The sequence below is a fragment of the Euprymna scolopes genome, chromosome 21, assembly GCF_053919585.1.
Source record: "Euprymna scolopes isolate OS-2025 chromosome 21, ASM5391958v1, whole genome shotgun sequence".
NCBI lineage: Eukaryota > Metazoa > Mollusca > Cephalopoda > Sepiida > Sepiolidae > Euprymna > Euprymna scolopes.
In genome coordinates, this window is record NC_136502.1 from 70,579,872 (window position 1) to 70,598,613 (window position 18,742).

The 18,742-nt window shown below is 34.4% G+C and overlaps 1 protein-coding gene across 1 annotated transcript in view; it reads left to right on the forward strand.

Moving 5' to 3' along the window:
- LOC145242455 (uncharacterized) overlaps positions 1-17,330 on the forward strand; it is a 108,968-nt gene extending 91,638 nt beyond the window's left edge. Inside the window, exons 8-11 of the mRNA XM_080105511.1 lie at positions 4,250-4,414; positions 7,543-7,655; positions 12,835-12,986; positions 17,157-17,330. Coding sequence (XP_079961637.1) covers positions 4,250-4,414; positions 7,543-7,655; positions 12,835-12,986; positions 17,157-17,217 — 491 coding nt within the window. The 3' untranslated portion in view covers positions 17,218-17,330. The remainder of the gene's footprint in view (positions 1-4,249; positions 4,415-7,542; positions 7,656-12,834; positions 12,987-17,156) is intronic.
- Positions 17,331-18,742: the final 1,412 nt, after the last annotated feature.

An 18,742-nucleotide genomic window follows, 5' to 3' on the forward strand; every position in this document is an offset into this window, starting at 1 on the left:
ACTTTCCACACTGACGCCCAAAATAAAGAAGACGGTTCTTTTATAGAGAGACCCAACCACATCTCATTTGCATTTGCATACCCCCTCCCCCCTCTCGTCACATCACGTGATTTTCAGTCAGGGGGCGGCCATTTTTATTTTCTCTTTTTTCTCTTTCCTAATACGAGCCGCACGGTGCATGAGATAAGGTTCTTTACTTTTAACCACACGTCCCCTTGATCTCTAAGAGCAATAATTAGTATCATAGTCCGCCATCCATTGTGACGTGCGGGTTTATTTTTCTTGCCAGGTAAAGGGTCCGTTCCTTTTCAAAATGATGCAGGTTATACAGGTCTTTTAAATTCTCTACTGCACAACATGCTGGAGCCCCGTCTCTTGTGTAGACAGGATTTCTTGACTCTTGTCAACTCATCTGCTTTATTTTTTTTGTGACGGAACTAAGGTAATAGTTACCTTTAGTTCGAATTCTCGAACCAAGTCTCCCAGCGCTCCAAGTCTACGCTTGATAAGCATCTCCGCTGCTCCTTTTGTTTTGATCCGCTTATCACCAGACAGCTCCGATTTAATCCACGACACCACTGTTGAAGAGTCTGTTTTAACGTTCACTATCTGTAGCCCCAATTTTAGAGCCAGATTGATGCCTTTCATCACAGCATCGAGTTCCGCAACAAAATAAAGAAGACGGTTCTTTTATAGAGAGACCCAACCACATCTCATTTGCATACCCCCTCCCCCCTCTTGTCACATCACGTGATTTTCAGTCCATAAATACCAGGGGGCGGCCATTTTTATTTTCTCTTTTTTTCTTTCCTAACACGAGCCGCACGATGCATGAGGTAAGGTTCTTTACTTTTAACCACACGCTATTGCTCATAGAATCCACTATTTCAGTTGCTTTAAACGTAAGATATGTTTTGAAACTAAAGTCACCTTTAGGACTGCCAGCAATCACTGCAAAAGGAGTTAAAAACACAAGATAGTTATAAGCTCAGTCCATTAAGTCCAAAGTATAAAAATAGAGGCCTAACTCCCATAAGTTTTGGCGAATAACAAACACAGTCCTCAATAGATGACAAATCCAAACTCTTTGCCAAGAACTTTGCATCAAACTCAACCCTATGCGATCAGAGCCACCTACTCCTCAAATTTCCTTCCAAGACCGAAAGTAATCTGAGCGATATCCACATATCTGTTTGTGATACTGCCACACTCATCAAGAACGACTGGTCCTGGCAATATTCCAGTCATAGTATTTAACAAGCTGTGACCAAAGTTAACACTCATTCTTACAAAGCTGTGCAATCGATTCCCAAACCACATTCTAAGTTCAGTCATCGACATATATGCTGACAACACTAACATCTATGCAAACACTTTAATTACTAGCAACGACCAAGACGTCTCTGAGTTTCCTTCCTCCGACGTTGAGCACGTAGTGAAATGGGGCAAAATGTGGCTGATTGCTTTAAATCCATTAATGCTCTAATTCCCACTTAGCCACTATTGATATGATATAGCTCTTGTTTCAAAAAATCACCCCGTTTCAACAAGCTTCAAGGACTGACCTTCACTCCTGACTTGAAATGAAAAACTTACATCAAATCTATTCCCAGGGTCTCTGGAAAAATGACTGCGTTATTCTACCGCTTCAAATGGTATCTCACTCCTGACGCAATCCTCTACCTGTATAAAAGCCAAATATCAGATTGACAAGAGAGTTTTTACAGTTTTTAACTTTTAAATTAAGATGAACATATCTCGGCTCAAACAAAAATTTATTGATTAAAATAAACATCATCAGAATCAACACACTTTTGCCAAAGTAAAACAAGTATATTTATGCCGGTAACGTAAAAATTTTGCGTTCTGGTGGCGATGAAGTCGATGAAGGCGTTTTTGATATCGCTTAGGTTTTTGAAATATTTCTAACGCAAAAAGTTGTTGAGATGCTTCAAAATGTAGTAGTCGGTAGGTAAGAGGTCTAAAGAGTATGGCAGATAAGGCTGAGTTTCGTAACCCAATTCGTTCAACTTCTGCAGGGTCGGTTTAGTAACGTGCAGTCGGGCATTGTCGTTGAGAAGAATTGGGTCTTTTCTGTTTACTAATGTTGGATGTTGTTGTCAAAGTATCTGATCCATTTCATCCATTTGTTGATAATACTTCACTGCCGTAATGGTTTCGCCTGCATTAAAAACAACTGTAATAGATTAGACCGGTCGCAGACTACCAAACAGTCAGCATGACCTTCTTCAGAAAACGTCGTACAGCTTCGTTGGCATCTAACCACTGAGCTGAGCGTCGCCAGTTATCGTAAAGAACCTACTTTTCATCATAAGTCACAACGAGGTCAAGAAACGGATTGTTCTTGTTGCGTAAAAGAAAGAGAGATGACACTTCAGAACGGCTTTTCTTTTGGTTGTTGTTCATTTATCAAGTTTTTCCAATCTTTCTCAAGTGGTTGGAAATTCGTTACATCTAATTCAAAAGCAAGTTCTCGAACATTTGTGCATGAATTGGCTTCGACTAAGGCTCTTAATTGATCGTTGTCGACATCCGCTCATCATTTTCAAGATTCTCGTTATCGCCATGAAATTTCTTAAACTACCATTGTGCTGTGCGTTCAGTAGTGGTTCCTGTGCCAAACACTTTGTTGATATCGCGAGCTGTTTCGGCAGCTTTTCGGCCTAGCTTAGATTGAAATCTTAATATCCCAATTAATGTTACTGAAATCACCCCCACACTGAAAAGAATAATAGGAAACATGTTTATTGTTTTTGTTCTATGCAAAAAGTCAGTGTTTATTTTTTGTTGCGATACGACTAACATTTTTTTGAATAAAATCGCATGTGGAATGCATGTTGTCACTATAAAAGATTTAAAGATGAGAAAAAAACAGTGAAAATCTTTCGCTGGTATACCTTTGAAAACGCATTCAAATAGTCAGAAAATGTTATAAAAAGACGAGATATAATTAAATTATTTCTGTTAAATGAAATATAATCGAACCGCAGCGCTGGGGATAGTAGTCCATCTCGAGCCATAGTTCAAACTGGCCCTCGACTAATGATAGAGTACACTTTATTGTTTACTGACTGGCGTTACAGAATGATTTAACCTGATCTATATGGAAAGTTATGTAATCGCTGAAACTGAACAGTTTTGTATTATATGTTTTGAAGAAATTAATAAAATTGTGTGTATTGTTCGCGGCAAGAGATTTGAAAGTTTCTGCCGTATGTGTGATGATTAAAGTTTTCTATGTTTTTAGCGAAGCGAATAAGGACGGGCGCCATGTTTAATTTTACGAAATTGATTCAAAAATCATTCGAAAATGCAATCTCTTAAACAACGGGATAAATCTGAGCAGCAAATCAAAGTTTTGGAAGGCAAAAGACTGAAACGAAAGAGAGATCGGTACTTATTTACATACTGAATAAGTTTTAGGTGTATGATAAAATGAAATAATCACGGGCGCGTGTAATAATTGAACTTTATTAAATATTTTGTAAAGGTGTAAAATATGAGAATGAGAGGACACAATAATGATCGAGTCAGTATTCTCGTGCTACTTGTAAATATGACTTGTTTGGATAAAATATAGGAATTTAAGAATTTAAACTAAACAGACTGATAATGTGTGGAAAACATGCATAAAGTGCTGGCAGATAGCGTGACCATTTTCGATTTATGTGTGACACCTGCATTTGTAATGTTATACTGTCATTTTGTTCAGGAGGAAAAGCGTCTCCATTTTATTAATATAGAGATGATTATCTTTTTTTTTCTTCATACTACTTAATCTGAGCTTAAATATCAATTCAAGTTATTCATGGTGTATTAATTTATTATTATCATCATTATTGTTGTTTTTGTTATTGTTGCTATTATTCTTATTTTTATTATTATTGTCGTTGTTTTGTTATTATTTCTTCTTGTTGTTATTATTAGTAGTAGTAGTACTAACAGTAGTAGTAGTAGTAGTAGTAGTAGTAGTAGTAGTAGTAGTAGTAGTAGTAGCAGCAGCTGCGGTGGTAGTAGTAGTAATTCTACTACTAGTTATTATTTAATCTTAATTAAAGTAGCAAGTATTTGATTGTATGTCTATAAAATGTATTTATTTTGCTTAATAATATGTTGGGGAGAGGGTATGGTTCGATATTTTTCTTTATAAATTTTTTAATATTCGAGACATGTTCATAATTTTTTAACGGTATTTTATTAATTGCATCGTTTTGTTCTTCCATTACAGTCGGCAACAGAACATATGCCTTTTCTAGAAAGTGGATCCATGAAATGTTTCCCGATGGCACATCCGTTAGAAAAAATTTGACTCGCACAATTTTCGAATACAGTCCCCGTTTTATTATAGCAGCCGCCTACAACGAAGTAAATGGACGCACATTCCTTTTCTCTGGTAAGATTTAAAACCTTACTAGAAGAATGCATTACATGAATTACGGACAAATTGTAAAGATCGCAGTCTTGGAAAAACGCGAGAAAATTTTTTAGGCATTAAAACTAGCTTTCTATTGCTGTTTTCGCTAAATATTAATAAATGAGTAATCATTTTCATTTAAAAATCAATTGATATTATGCATCTGAAATTTAGAAAAACACGCTTTAAAAATATCATTATGCGAATTTTGCCTGATGTCGTGTTTATCTCATAACGAAAATGAGTGGAAACTATTTTTCTCAATATTTAACGAAAACAACCATCTAAAACTACTTATTAAAAGTAGTTTTAGATGGTTCTTTTCAAAACAGATTTTTTTATTTTTGCATTCTTCCATGACCAAAATCTTTATACATTGATTACGTCAACTTTTCGAAGACTGGCTTTCAATTGAGATCTAAAATGGAAAACTTACATCCAATGCTATGTTTCGGACGTTTTGAAATAAAAGTCATTTTTATTATTTGGATTACTCGAATAATCGTTCTCATCTTGGATGTTATTTTCACAATGTTTCAGCCGATGTAACCTCCGACCTTCTTTATATGCATCTTGTTGCAGCCAAAAATCAACCGAACCTGTTCAATAGTCAGCGCGAGTAATTCAAGAATACAATTATGTTAGACATATCTTGGTCATGGTTAATGAAGCGAGAGCAAACTAACTCATGGGTTAAATAAAGTACCCCATTCGAAATTTCGCTCAGATTCCCGAATTCAACATAGATTCCAGGGTTCAAAAGTTCGATAAGAAGGTAAGAAGGTCGATAGTTACGTTCGAAACATTGTGAGAATAACACCCAATATAAGAATAGTAACGAAATGTTGAGGGTCATTACAGAAACCGTTTTAGGTAGGTAACAATAATTGGGGAAAAAAGAGAAGAAACCAATAGGAGGCAATAAAGTAAAGCAAATAATAAACCCATAAAGTAATTAAGTTTTATTTTATTAATAAAAAGGTATAGAAATCGTTGATTTTGTTTCCCAAAGCACGGTTAAAAGGTAACCTAAGTAAGAATTTACAAACACAAAAACACATAAAAGATATAAAAAAAGGGGTCGCTATATAAGAGCGAATTGTTTAATAATATACAGCTCTGATCAATATGATCAAAATGGGGAAAAACCATAACTAGTCTCGCTTTTATACCTTCAAACAATGAAATAACAATATTAGTCTAACTCGAAGAAAAAGGCGAAAAAAAAGAACATACAATAAAAATTCAATATAAAGTATCTTTAATAAACACTCTTCAAAAGTCTTATGGAAGTTCCGTACACGAGATCTGAAAAAACAAAATGTATCGGAATTTTGGGTCGTTACCAAAATCCGTTTTTCATGGTAACAAAAAAAAAATGAAAAAAAAAAAACATATAAAGCAAATTTTCCGGAAATAGGAAACTAATAGAAATGAGCAAAATAAATACAGACCCTAAATGTGTTTAAAATGATCTAAATTTATTAAAATAAAAGTTATGAATTGCCTTTATTTCCCAAAGCTAGGATTAAAAAAAAATTAAAGAAAAATGTAAAATAAAAAACAAATACAAAAAAGCGACAATTCTTACTTGTAAGAAAGGTTGAAAAAAAAGAACATATAAAAAACAGAAAATAGTTCTTTTCAGTCCTTGTTTTAAGTTCAGTCATTCTTTTAAAATGTTTTTTCTTCTTTCTCGAAAGGGAATCTGAAGCAAAGTCTCTTTGACTTTAAAAGAGGTAAAATATTTTTCCTTTGTAAAGGCTCAGATACCTTTAAATTCAAAGGAAAGAAAAGAAAACCATAACGCCGCTTTGGTAGGCTTTATGTGTACAAATAGAATAATTCTTACGTCCGTATTTTCAGACTGTCCAGGATGTGTCTTCCTTACACGGAAAAAATTCTGGTATTAATAATATTTTTTTTCTTTTGAAATAAAAAAAATATTGTTCTGCGAAGGAAACGTCAGTTGAATTGTCTTACAAGATGGTCTCTCTCAAGTTCCCTGAACAATGAGAGAATTTTCTCCCCTGGCGATAATCTGCTCGTCTTCTTCTCGTCAAGCCGGCGAAATTAATTTCTGTCTTTTACAGAAATGAAATCCCCAAAACACAACCAGTTTCTTCCGCTGGTCTTTTTGAGACTAATTTTACAGTCGATAAAACGTAGTTGCTTTTTAATATCTGGGAATTAAATTACGTTCAAAGTTTAGTAACTATCAATGGAGTTCCAAACAAACGTCGTTTTCTAAAGAAGAAAACCCAGTAACATTATTATAAAACACCCCCAGTAACATTATATTTAACGTGAAAATCTTTTTGACAGAGAACAAGGCTCCTCCTCGGACTGACGAAAACGGGCAAAGATTCTTTCTTCACCCCCACCCCCGATGAGGAAGAGTGGGAGACTGCTGGAAGGAAATTATGGCATGAGGGAAAGGAGTGGCGACAGTAGGCAAGTGACCTGCAAAAAGCCGATCAAAGAGTGCGCCCCTTTCGCTAAATGTCGAGATGTTGATTGTGTGTATATAAAAAATAAATAAAAATTATTTTTTTATTAAAATTTCAACAAAGGGAAAATGTCTTATGCTATTTGTAAACACATAATACATATGAATTCAAAAGCAAAATTCTAAAGAAAATAAAGCTGCATGCGATTTGTAAATGCCAACGGCAAGAGACTACAAACAAAATAACGAGATTTGGAGGTTGTTAACAATATTCGTCTTTAAGTAACTAAAGTAATAATTGCATGAATAAATTATAATAACAAAATAAAGAGTGAAAAAACAGAGGAGCAATAAAACAAGAACAAATAATAATCTAAACCCAGAAAGTAATTATTTAAGTCCAATTTTAATAATAAAAAGCCGTTGATTTTGCTTCCTAAAGCACGATTAACAAAGTTAACCGAAGTAACAATTTACAAACGCAGAAACACCTAAAATACACAAAGAGAGAAGCTCTATATTGAAGCAACAGTCAATAAACTTGTGATCTCATCTATTAAATGATTTAATGCGTGCAGGGTGGTCTCTGGAGACTAGGTAGGTGCTATAATTTGATTAAGACGTATATAAATATAAAATGACTTGTTATTTATTTCAGGTCGATGGGCCTATCGATATACTGATTTTAAGCTTGATTCTGGTTTTCCTAAAAAGATGAAATTTTTCATCCGCAATGCTGTTGTGATGGATGGATACCTGATAGGAATTTCGGTGAGTAAAACCAGTTTCTTCATTTTGACGTGGCCGAAAGAAAGTTTTCTTTATCCAAATGCATACATCTCCTCCCCTCTCCTCTTTCCAAAATTTACACGCATTTAATTTGCTTAGCATTTCTTTATTTATCTTTTTCTATCTTCACGTGTCTCTCTCTTATCCGTCCCCTCTCTCTCTCTCACACTTTCTTCCGTCTCTCTCTCTGATGCTTTCTATCGCCCTCTGTAGCCACACTTTCTCTTTCAGACTCACATACAACTTGATTTCCAAAATGACTGGATTCGGCATTAAATAATCTGAAAAGAGTTGATATACCGTAAAACAACCAAGCAAAACACCATGGATAAATATTTACTTACGTCAAAACAACAACAACAAAAATATACTAGTGCGAAGGTACAAATTTTGGGGACATTTAGAGAATGCATAGCAGGTTATTACATACGGACCGGGACAATATTTAAATATAACAATAAAATGCAAACACATGGGTATGGATGGGCATTTATGGATAGCAAACGCTTATCATATGCAGATAAATCTTCTGCATTAGGGTATGTTCATAGGTCCCAGATTGGGTTCAATTTTTCTTTTTTTTTACAAAAAAAAGGTTTGAAACAAATAAAACAACAATTATTTTCTGTGAGACAGGCGGATACAAAATAAACACAAAAATCGAACACAATAAGATTTGCAAGAGATAACGAAACAAACACTTTCAAATCATATAAAGCTAAATTTATTAATGATAAGGGCAAAGAAACATTTAACAAAAACAAATATGTTCAAAGCTAATGGGATTGGGAAATATTTTTTAACATACTAACTAAAAGAGAATCCTATAACAGAAAGATAAAAGGTATACGGCAGCAACCAGTCCACACGAGGAAAAGTCCGATCTCCAGCTTGACAGAGAAAGAAAATAAAGTTTTTTTGTTTTCTTTTTTTTGTTTTTTTTACACTTACAGTTCAATTCTTTTCTTTTGACAATTTGCAATTGCTACAGTTAATCCAAATAAAATCTCTTGTAAGGGAAGAAAGTTTCAATCACCAAATTCAGTCTTTCAACGCCGTGCGACACATTCCAGTTCCGCGTGGGAGACATGTTCAAAACGATGACTTTGCAGATTTTTTGATTTGTTTCTTTTCTGTTTAAACATGCCTGTCGGCATCCGTTTTGGGTTATCCAAAATAGCTTTATCGAGGGATTAATTTAGGTATCTTTTTTTTTCTCCGTATTTGCATACTTCGGAAATGTGACACATCGCTTTGGTTGTTCAGAAACACGTTTTACGTGGTCGGACTTTTGGTCAAAACTACCCGCACACGAGAGAATTATTATTTTTTCCTTTATTTGTTTCGCCCCCTTGATTCTAAAAATAGAATTGACGAAATCGTATTCTGATTCCTTTCTGTATCTTAGCACAAACGCGGTCACTACGTGCGTTGCCGAGAGATGACCTGTCACTTGCCTTCATATTGGAGAAGGTGGGAGGTGTTTGGTGCTAATGTCGATACAGCGTTTTTCAACTTCCTCGTTCTCTGTTTCTCTCTCTTCTCTCTCCCTCTCTCTTCCTTTCTCTCTCTCTCTCTCTCTCTCTCTCTCTCTCTCTCTCTCTCCGTGGGTGACGAAATCCGTAATGAGTTTTTTTCTCTGCTTCCGAGATTGGATCGCAGTGTAGTAACTGTTCCGCCGCCACACGTCACTCTCACCGTCCTCGGCCAAGGAAAGAGAATCTCTCCAGACTGATTTTAATACTGGTTTTTGGTGGATTCTCGTTCAGTCAGAACATGCCTACTCTATACTACTAACAGAACAATAAAACAGTATTTGATGTCGAGGTGGCTGTTTGTAACAAGGTGCAGACAAATGCAATTTTAGGACCGAATCGGAATTCTCAAAACAAAAAATCCGTCTTTTTTGTTTTTTCAAAATAGATTTTTAAAAATTAGAATCGCATAAAATGCAGATTTTATTTTAACACAAATTAGAGATTAAAACATTTTTTTTAACAAAGCCAAAATTCCGAAATTTTCGAATGCGTGTTTTTTTTTTTTTTTTTTTTTCTGCTACACAGTTATTGAATTAAAATAAATATAAGAAACTTATAACACAAAATAGAGTTTTCTGCCCTTCGTGGACGCTTGTCTGCCCCTGCTATGTTATGCACTATCCAAAGGTCCAAACTGAAAACCAAAGACGTTGTACCTTCGCACTAGTACACAAATGCCCAAATACCAACCGTAGTTGAACAGCTGCCAACCACTTTGCCATTTGAAACTGGTTAGGATATTTCTTCCACCAATACTATGATACCAACTGAGGCCAAACTCCTATCAATCACTTTACCCTTGAAACTCATCCATGCTTCAACGACATCTTATTACCGACATGCCGGTATGGGACAGATCATGACAAGTACATGTTGACGCTGGATCTTAAGACGGCAATAAAATGTTTTTCTAGTCAAGAAAAATATATTTCAGCTCATTTTTTTAATATGCCGTACTATTTGACATTCTGTCTCATAACTGCCAATTTTTTTCGGAATTAGGATATTTTCCGTTTAATGCTTTCCGTTAAAATGTGTACTTGCTTATCATATGCTAAGTTACCTGAAAATAAAAATGAAATTCTATTTTTATGCAATAACATATACACATCATGAAAAGCTTCGTTAAGATAAAAAGGAGGCAATACACAAAAAATAAGCAATTATTTTAGAATTGGAGGATCAGTTACGTCATGACTTTCATTGCCCCTAACACTGACCCTAAGTCTGGAGCAGTAAAAAGAATCTGACATGCCATCCATTGACTGAATCCCTAAGTCTGGGTGGCAATAAATAAAAACACAAAAATATTAAGAAATGCGGGGAAAATATTACATAATGAGAAAAAAAAATCAGAATTATATTAATTCTTCAATATACCAATATATCAAGATGGCTAAGCCGCTTAAAATTCATGTTTACCGTTTTTAAAGACCACGCCTTATGTAATGTCATCTGTCCTTTTAATTATCGTAAGCGGTTTTGTGAAAAGATCTTTTTTTTATATTTCGGGGAACATCGGACGTAGCACGAAGCTATTAATTTGATTGCATCCTATTACCTCTCAATACAAACAGGAAAAAAGAGAGTAGCTCATGTAGATTAGGAACGTTTTACGTTCGATTGTGTCAAAATTTCTACTGCCTTAAACTATCAGTGCAGATTAGCTGACTAAAATTCATGTTTACCATTTTTTCATCAAGACCAAGAACCATTCGAGAATAAGGGTTAATGGGATGAAACGATTGTCAACCGAAGTTGATTAATGCAATAAACAAAGTTTGATTATTTAGGGGACGGTTTGTGACGACTATGTTATAGCATGCAGGCAAGCAGTAATTTGTTCGACAGATCTTTGCAAAGAAGCTCTATCCATAGACAGTTTTCCTGACGCTGACCATATACAGGAAGAAGAGAATAAGGGAATATCTACTTGTTGTGATAGGAAAACGGATTCCTGCTGAAAATTTCTTATGAATGGGAGTCAGAGTTGAGCTTGCAAAGTAGATGACTTGATAATGTCTCTTTTTTGAGAAAAGGGCTGTAAGGAAGTGGAAAGCTTGTAACCGTCATAAATAAAATAAAGACTTATTTTCTCTCGCGAATCAATATATCTGCTAGGTGATTCGGCCACACGTGAACCAATCAGCATGCAGGGCGCATTGATTCCATCTTATTCCTTGGCAACTTCTTCAGCCCCTTTGGAAATCGTGGTTGGTGAGTAAAGATTAACACAGGAAGCATCCAAGAAAGACTCTCTCTCTCTCTCTCTCTCTCTCTCTCTCTCTCTCTCTCCATGGACCTTCGCTTGAAGATAACTGCTTGCAAATCGACCTTCGATAACCAAGAAACTTTTAATTCTTTTGAAAATTTCTCCCATTCGTTGTCTTATTAAAAAAAAAAAAAGTTTTCCAGCCCGTGTTACATTTCCTTTATTACTAATACTTAGAAGTACATCTAGCATAACGAAAACATCACCCCACTCTCACACACACTAGATTTCGGAGTTGATTTTGAACTTTTTGTGTTCCATACAAGGTATATACCGGACCTCACTAGTCCTCTTTAAATGTATGTACAAAATACCCGTATGCTGCGTGCTGCATATAAATCCTTTCCAAATCGACACATATGCTACATACGCACATTAACACTAGTCCCATACGAATGTATATACAGTCGTTAAATGTAAACAAAATATATGCGCACCATGTCGTCATAGTCTATATATAATCTTTAACAATGTGTGTGTATAAAGTGCGGCGTGTTTTGTCGTCATAGTCGTTGCGTGTATCTACAGACACCAATGTGGGTCTTTTAATGTGTGCATATATACTCAATGCGTATGAGGGTGTGAATTTGTGTGCTTGTTCTACATCTGTAACAATTCAATAACGATGAATAAACATATGGTTTGCGTAGCGTACTGACAAAGGGGGCATAGTGTACTTTGTATATTTCAGTGTACTTTAGACATCGTTATTTTCATGTCGAGTTGCATTGCTGAATAATCTCCCTTGGGAATATATTGCCTCTTCAGTTCCAAGACCCGACTATCGAACTATTTATATGATTCAATGGCTGTCCATTCCGTTTTTAAATCTGCTTCATTTTTTTCCGATTTTCATGACTACATAAAAAATCTCTTTCCTTTGTTCTACAAATCTGACCTCGGTCCGATCGGCCATTAAACTATTTTGTTTGTGAAAGGTCAAATTTTGTCATTGTAAGCATGTCTTTGTCATCATAAAGATTTACCATTATGTTTCAACTATTCTATAGTATATACCCTGTATGTTCTGTTTCTATTTTTACCTATGTCTCTAATTGACCCTATAAACTACATAGCTAAACTAGCTAACGTATCCAAAGTTTCTCCATCGTAGAAACTCAATCTGTTATAGAGATAAAGAAGAGTGTCTCCGCAGAACATTTTCTATTCTTTTTTTTTCTGCAGTTCTCAAATATTCTTTTTTTTTCTGCAGATCTCAAATATTCTTTTTTTTTCTGCAGTTCTCAAATATTCTTTTTTTCTGCAGTTCTCAAATATTCTTTTTTTCTGCAGTTCTCAAATATTCATTATTTTTTCTGCAGTTCTCAAATATTCATTATTTTTTCTGCAGTTCTCAAATATTCATTATTTAGACGAAGACACGATGGGTGACTATGTTGATGGACAAATAAGCATTAATGAAGAATATCCAGGTCTTTCAAAATACTTCCGGGCGGTTGTCTCATACGGCAATGGGTATGTCTACCTGTTATATAGACGGAGGTAAGTAGACGATTTTAGATGTTTGAGAAATTTAATAAGTTGTTTTGTTTCGTTAAAAGAAACTTCTTTCCATAGTATCGATAACATAACGCTATGTATTTTATCGCTGATTCGATGTGTGTGTGTGCACGTGCGCGTGTGTGTGTGTGTGTGTGTGTGTGTGTGTGTGTGTGTGTGTGTGTGTGTGCGCGTGTGCGTGCGCGCGTGCGTGCGTGCGTGCGTGCGTGTGTGTGTGTGTGTGTGTGTGTGTGTGTGTGTGTGTGTGTGTGTGTGTGTGTGTGTGTGTGTGTGTGTGTGTGGTACTTATATTGTTATTGTTTCCTAAATCTTAACCCAATGAAATTTCAGACATTTTTGGAAGTCGGCTCATGCAAGTGCTAAGTCTGCGATAGGTTGATTTTTTTACAGGAATTTAAACTGTATTTTTATTTTTACTTTTACATTTTTTTTTACTCAAAGCTTCTTTAGACTATATATATAATAGAAAAATCTTAATGAAAATTAATTCAAATACTCAAAAAAGCATTAAAAACCTGTAAAGAAGGTATACAAAATGTATAATTATCCGACAAGAATTACAGATAAACTTGGAAGATTTTATTCTGCGGAGTTTCGAAAAATTCAATTCTTCTCATCAGAGGAAAGTGGTTTGCAAAATATACAGTAGCGTCCAATGTCAAGGAACAGTCGATCATTTTTTTAATGACTTCTAACTTTATCTATTAAAAAGGAAAATAAAAAAATTTGGTGAATTTTCCAATGTTTAATAATGGTAGTCAAATAAAAAATATTTTTTTATTTTTTAATTTGAATGCATATTAGTTTTTTTTACATATAAATAATTTTAATTAAATTACAGGCGGCCAAAAGTTAAGGAACGTGGAAAATTAATACAAACTTTAGCAATTTAGCAGAAAATTAATACAAACTCTGAATATTCGAAAAAGCTATCTATACAAGAAAAACAGCTTATGTGTGACCATTATGATGAAAAAAAGGCCCATAGGAGAGATTGTTAAAATATTGAAAAGGTCTAACAGCGTTGTTTTTCGGGTTATTGAAAATAAAAAAAATGTTTACTATTGACTGAAAAGAAAATAAATCGGGCCGACCTCGAATAACAACTAAGAGGGAAGATAGAAATATCACTTGATCATCTCGTTCTGATCACTTTGAAACTGCGGCTTCAATATCCCAATCGAAACGGGACAAAAAATTTCCCGACAAACGATCTCCCGAAGATTAAGCATAGTTGGATTATTTTCAATATGTCCATGCTGAAAGCCTTTAATTTCTATTAAAAATAAAAAGATCAGATTGCTATTCGCTGAAAAACATTTATATTGGGAAGAAAAAATGTGGAAAGGTTCATTTTAGTGATGAATCTAAATTCAATCTTTTCGGATTAGACAAAAGACCACATGTCAGAAGAAAAAATAGGGAAAGACTGTCCCCCAAGTGCGTTAAAAAATATAGTCAAATTTGGAGGGGGGCAGTATAATGGTATGGGGCATGATATCTTCAAAAGGAACGGGCAGAGAATTCATGGAAAAGTTAATGCCCGAATGTACAGAGAATTGATTAGAGAACATGTGGTTCTTAATCTTTCTGATTCTGATATCTTTATGCAATACAACGCACGTGCCATAAAGCAAAAATAGTTTTAGAAGAGCTAAATAGATCCAATATTTGCATTATGGATTGGCCAGCTCAGAGACCCGGCCTGAATCCAATTGAAAATGTTTGGAAAATTATTGGTGATAAGGTCACAGGAAAAAAAAATCTTGATGATTTATAGATATGTATTAAAAAAATCCTATGTCACCTATAACATGTGAACGGTTGGTTCTATCTTGCAGCAAAAGATGCCATAGTGTGATTGAAAACAAGGGGCTTTTCACTAAATACTGAAAGGATTCGGTGCTTGTCTATAATTGGGCCGAAAACATATTTTTACAAGAAAAATCTGAAAAAAGTCTTTATAATGTACGTACTTGTCACTGCATGAAGATGTCATATTTCAAAAATCACGTAAATCGATCAAGTAGTTTTTTTTATTTAAGAAAATCAAATATTATCACACATTTTAGCGAAGAATTGCTTCACGCGATTTTGTTTTGAATGATACCTACTAACGACACCTGTCGGAAATATACGATTAACAACGGCAGACAATCGACTTGGAAACAAAAATGGCAAACCCCTGTTTTTTTTTGTTTTTTGTTTTTTCTAAAATGTCGAAAACACTTTTTTATAATACAATAATAATTAAATAATTAGCTTATTTAATAAATAAATAAATAAATTGACTTCTTTTAATAAAGAGAATGTCGAAAACACTGGGGTTTTTTTTTCATTTGAAAACAGGCGAACATAAGCGAACATGAAAAACAGGAAAAGAAGTCGTTATGTTAATTTATTAGTTTGTATTTATATTATAAAAAAAAATGTGTTTTCGACATTTAAGAAAAATAAGTCGATTGTCTGCCCTTGTTGATCGTATATTTCCGACAGGTATCGTTAGTAGCATATCATTCGAAAACAAAATGGTGGTAAAGCAATTCTTTGCTAAAATGTGTGATAATATTTGATTTTCTTAAATAAAAAACTACTTGAAAAAAATTTGAAGTATTCAAAATCAAAACAATCACTGAATTAAAAAACAAAACAATTACAAACAATAATTAATTCATGAAATATCCTTTTAAAAAAATGCAAATTAGTTAACTTTGCAATTGACTTGTCTATTGTGTAAGCTGAATTAAGTCTTACTTGCAAATCAGTACTCTACGATCAGTTCGACAGACTGTTTTTTTTTCTGGTTCTGTTATGTGGTATGGTTCTATTCACTATCAAAAGGTCCACCCTCCCAGGCTTTATCTTCTATTTGAAAAGGGGTTAATTTATTGCTAGCCGTCCGAGGAAGCCCCAACAGGAAATTCCAACGGGGTTTCTCAGACATTTAGTCCAAAGTGCAATATTCCGAATGTGCTGGCTTTTGAAATCCATGCCTGACATTGTGTCTAACTTCCTAATAGCAAATAAAGTAAAGTTTAATTAACTGGAAATAGGTATTTTTGATTTTACTTTTATTGCGAAAAATGTGTTTAATTTCGCATTTAAGCATTTAGATATAGCAATGAAAAGCGATTAAAAACGACTTGCAACATAGGGAGAAAGGGAGAGATAGCACAACTAGTTGAGTTTTTAAACATTATATCTGTCGAGATACGATTCAAACGAATGCTAAAAACAACTGGCTTATATAGCCACTCTCTTTTTCCGTTTCGTTGTGATATACAATTCTCTTCACTTCTAAAAGCAGGTTTTCACAGGAACGTGTTTATTCAATATTTTTCAACTAATGAAAATCGTTTCCAACTCAAAAAGTAACAAGTCTATGTCAAATTAACAAACCTTATAAAAACAATGACGCAGTCAACGAAATCAGTTCTCCAGAGATCAAACCCGGCGTACCTCGGAGGGTCCAAGTACACATGCTCTCAACACCCTCGCCTCGTGCCTTTTGGTCGAAAGAGACGAAACGTACAGCTTCATTATCTCGCGCACATTTGCACACACACACACACACACACACACACACACACACACACACACACAACCAATAAAAAAGTAAACCAACGCATACCTGCATAGTGCCGCATTGTCTATTATTCACGTACGCATACTCACACTAACAAATATACAGGCATACACATCCTTAGCTCTCGTATCTAATATTCATTCAATATTTTCCTATCCAAAACATGAGTTTGCGTAAACTTTCCTAAATAGACATTTCTGACTAAAAACGAGTTTTATCTTTTTGTAAGCTTTATAAATGTTTTGTTATTTGTGTTTTCTTTGATTTCTTATTAATATAACTCTGTCCATATATAGATAGCAGGTGACTTTGATATTCCTTAATGTTTCATTTATTTTCATTTTGATATGCACGTCTGTTTAAGATTGTTTATTTACTTGCAGCGCCATAACGTAATATTTATGGACAATTTATATTAATTGTTGGCGTAGTTCTTGGCAGTAGCCAAAGATGCTGTCGTCGTCGTCCAAAATGGTCATACAAAAGCCAGGGACCACGTCACGTATTCATTGAAATTTATTAATATTTATTAATATTTTTATACGTTTCCTTCATTTTATTTCCAGGGTTGTTTTGTTGGATACGATCACAGGGATAATGGTTGAAAAATATTGTGAGCGTAATTGAAGAGGAAGCGTCGAATTTAGCAGATAACAAACGAAAACTTACCATTTCTGAAATGATACAAAGAAATATTTAAAGTAACCATCTTCAAAATCAAATAAAACAAAATTTGCAAATAATTTGTTCTGTTCATTTTTATTTCTTTTTAAGATACGTCCGCGCATTTTTATAAGAGGTTGTTCGTCAGTCAATCGGTCAATGCTTAAGTTCCACTCTGTTGTAGAAGAAGTCCGCCAAAAGTACATCTCCACCAAAAATATATACCATTAAAAAATCCCCCTGCCAAAAAATACCACTGCAAAAACTAAGCTCGCTAAAATATGCGCACGCCAAAAAATTATCCATGCCAAAAACGAATACTCAGCCAAAATATACCCCCGTCAAAAGTAACCTCCACTGAATATAATACCTCTGGCCAAAATACCCACACCAAAAATTATCCTGCAAAAAATACCCTTGCAAAATATTTCCCTGCAAAAAATACTCAGCCAAATGTGGGTTGTAAAAAAAAAAAAATGTATTAATATAGAGGACGTAATTAAATTCATGTAATTAAATATTTGCATAAAAGGATTGTTTCCTTTTTATTTTTTCACCCATACTTACACAGATAGCTGCCAACAATTCCGCAATGCGTTCCACAGTGACGTTTATTCTACATTTTGTACGCTGAGAAATAAAGAGTTTTATCAATCCAGATGTGGAAAGTACACCATACCTTACTCGTTTCTTTGTACGACGAGAAATAATGGTCTAGGTGGAAGGAAAGACATACAAGAGTGAGGAGGGTACACTATCCCAATCTGTACTGAAACGATACGGAGAATGTTTGAATTGCAAACTTCAGCAAAAAACACGGCTGCTACAAATTACTACTACTACTACTACTACTAATAATAATAATAATAATAATAATAATAATAATAATAATGATAATAATAATAATACTAATAATAATAATAATAATAATAATCACACTGACACATCGGTTCTTGTTAAATCACAGAAATTAAGCGATTCTGAGCATGGTTACTACTAAAATGGATGACCATTTGGGAATACCAGGTGTTAGATGTGCTTTTCACTTATCTAGACATTATTTTCAGTCAACTTGGATTTTTCTAATCACTGGAATCAAGCAGTACCGAATCCGGATAAATGCGGTTGCCAGTTGTGCCATCCTTGTTTTACAATTACACTTATAACACCCCTTACAATGGGTATCCATTGTCTCTCGAGATTGAAGAGACGCCATTTGAAATAATAATAATAATAATAATAATAATAATAATAATAATAATAATAATAATAATAATAAAATTTATAACTCTACACGAAAGACTAGCTCAAAACATGAAAATATGTATACAAGAAACAAACATACAAGCTTGAATGACAAAAGGTAGAACTACGTTGATGCAGAAGGACACAGAGAAAGGAACCGCCCCCAGCAACTATAGGCCTATCACGTGCTTACCCACTATGTGGAAAATACTGACAGCACAACTGAGGGAGCAAATCAGCCACT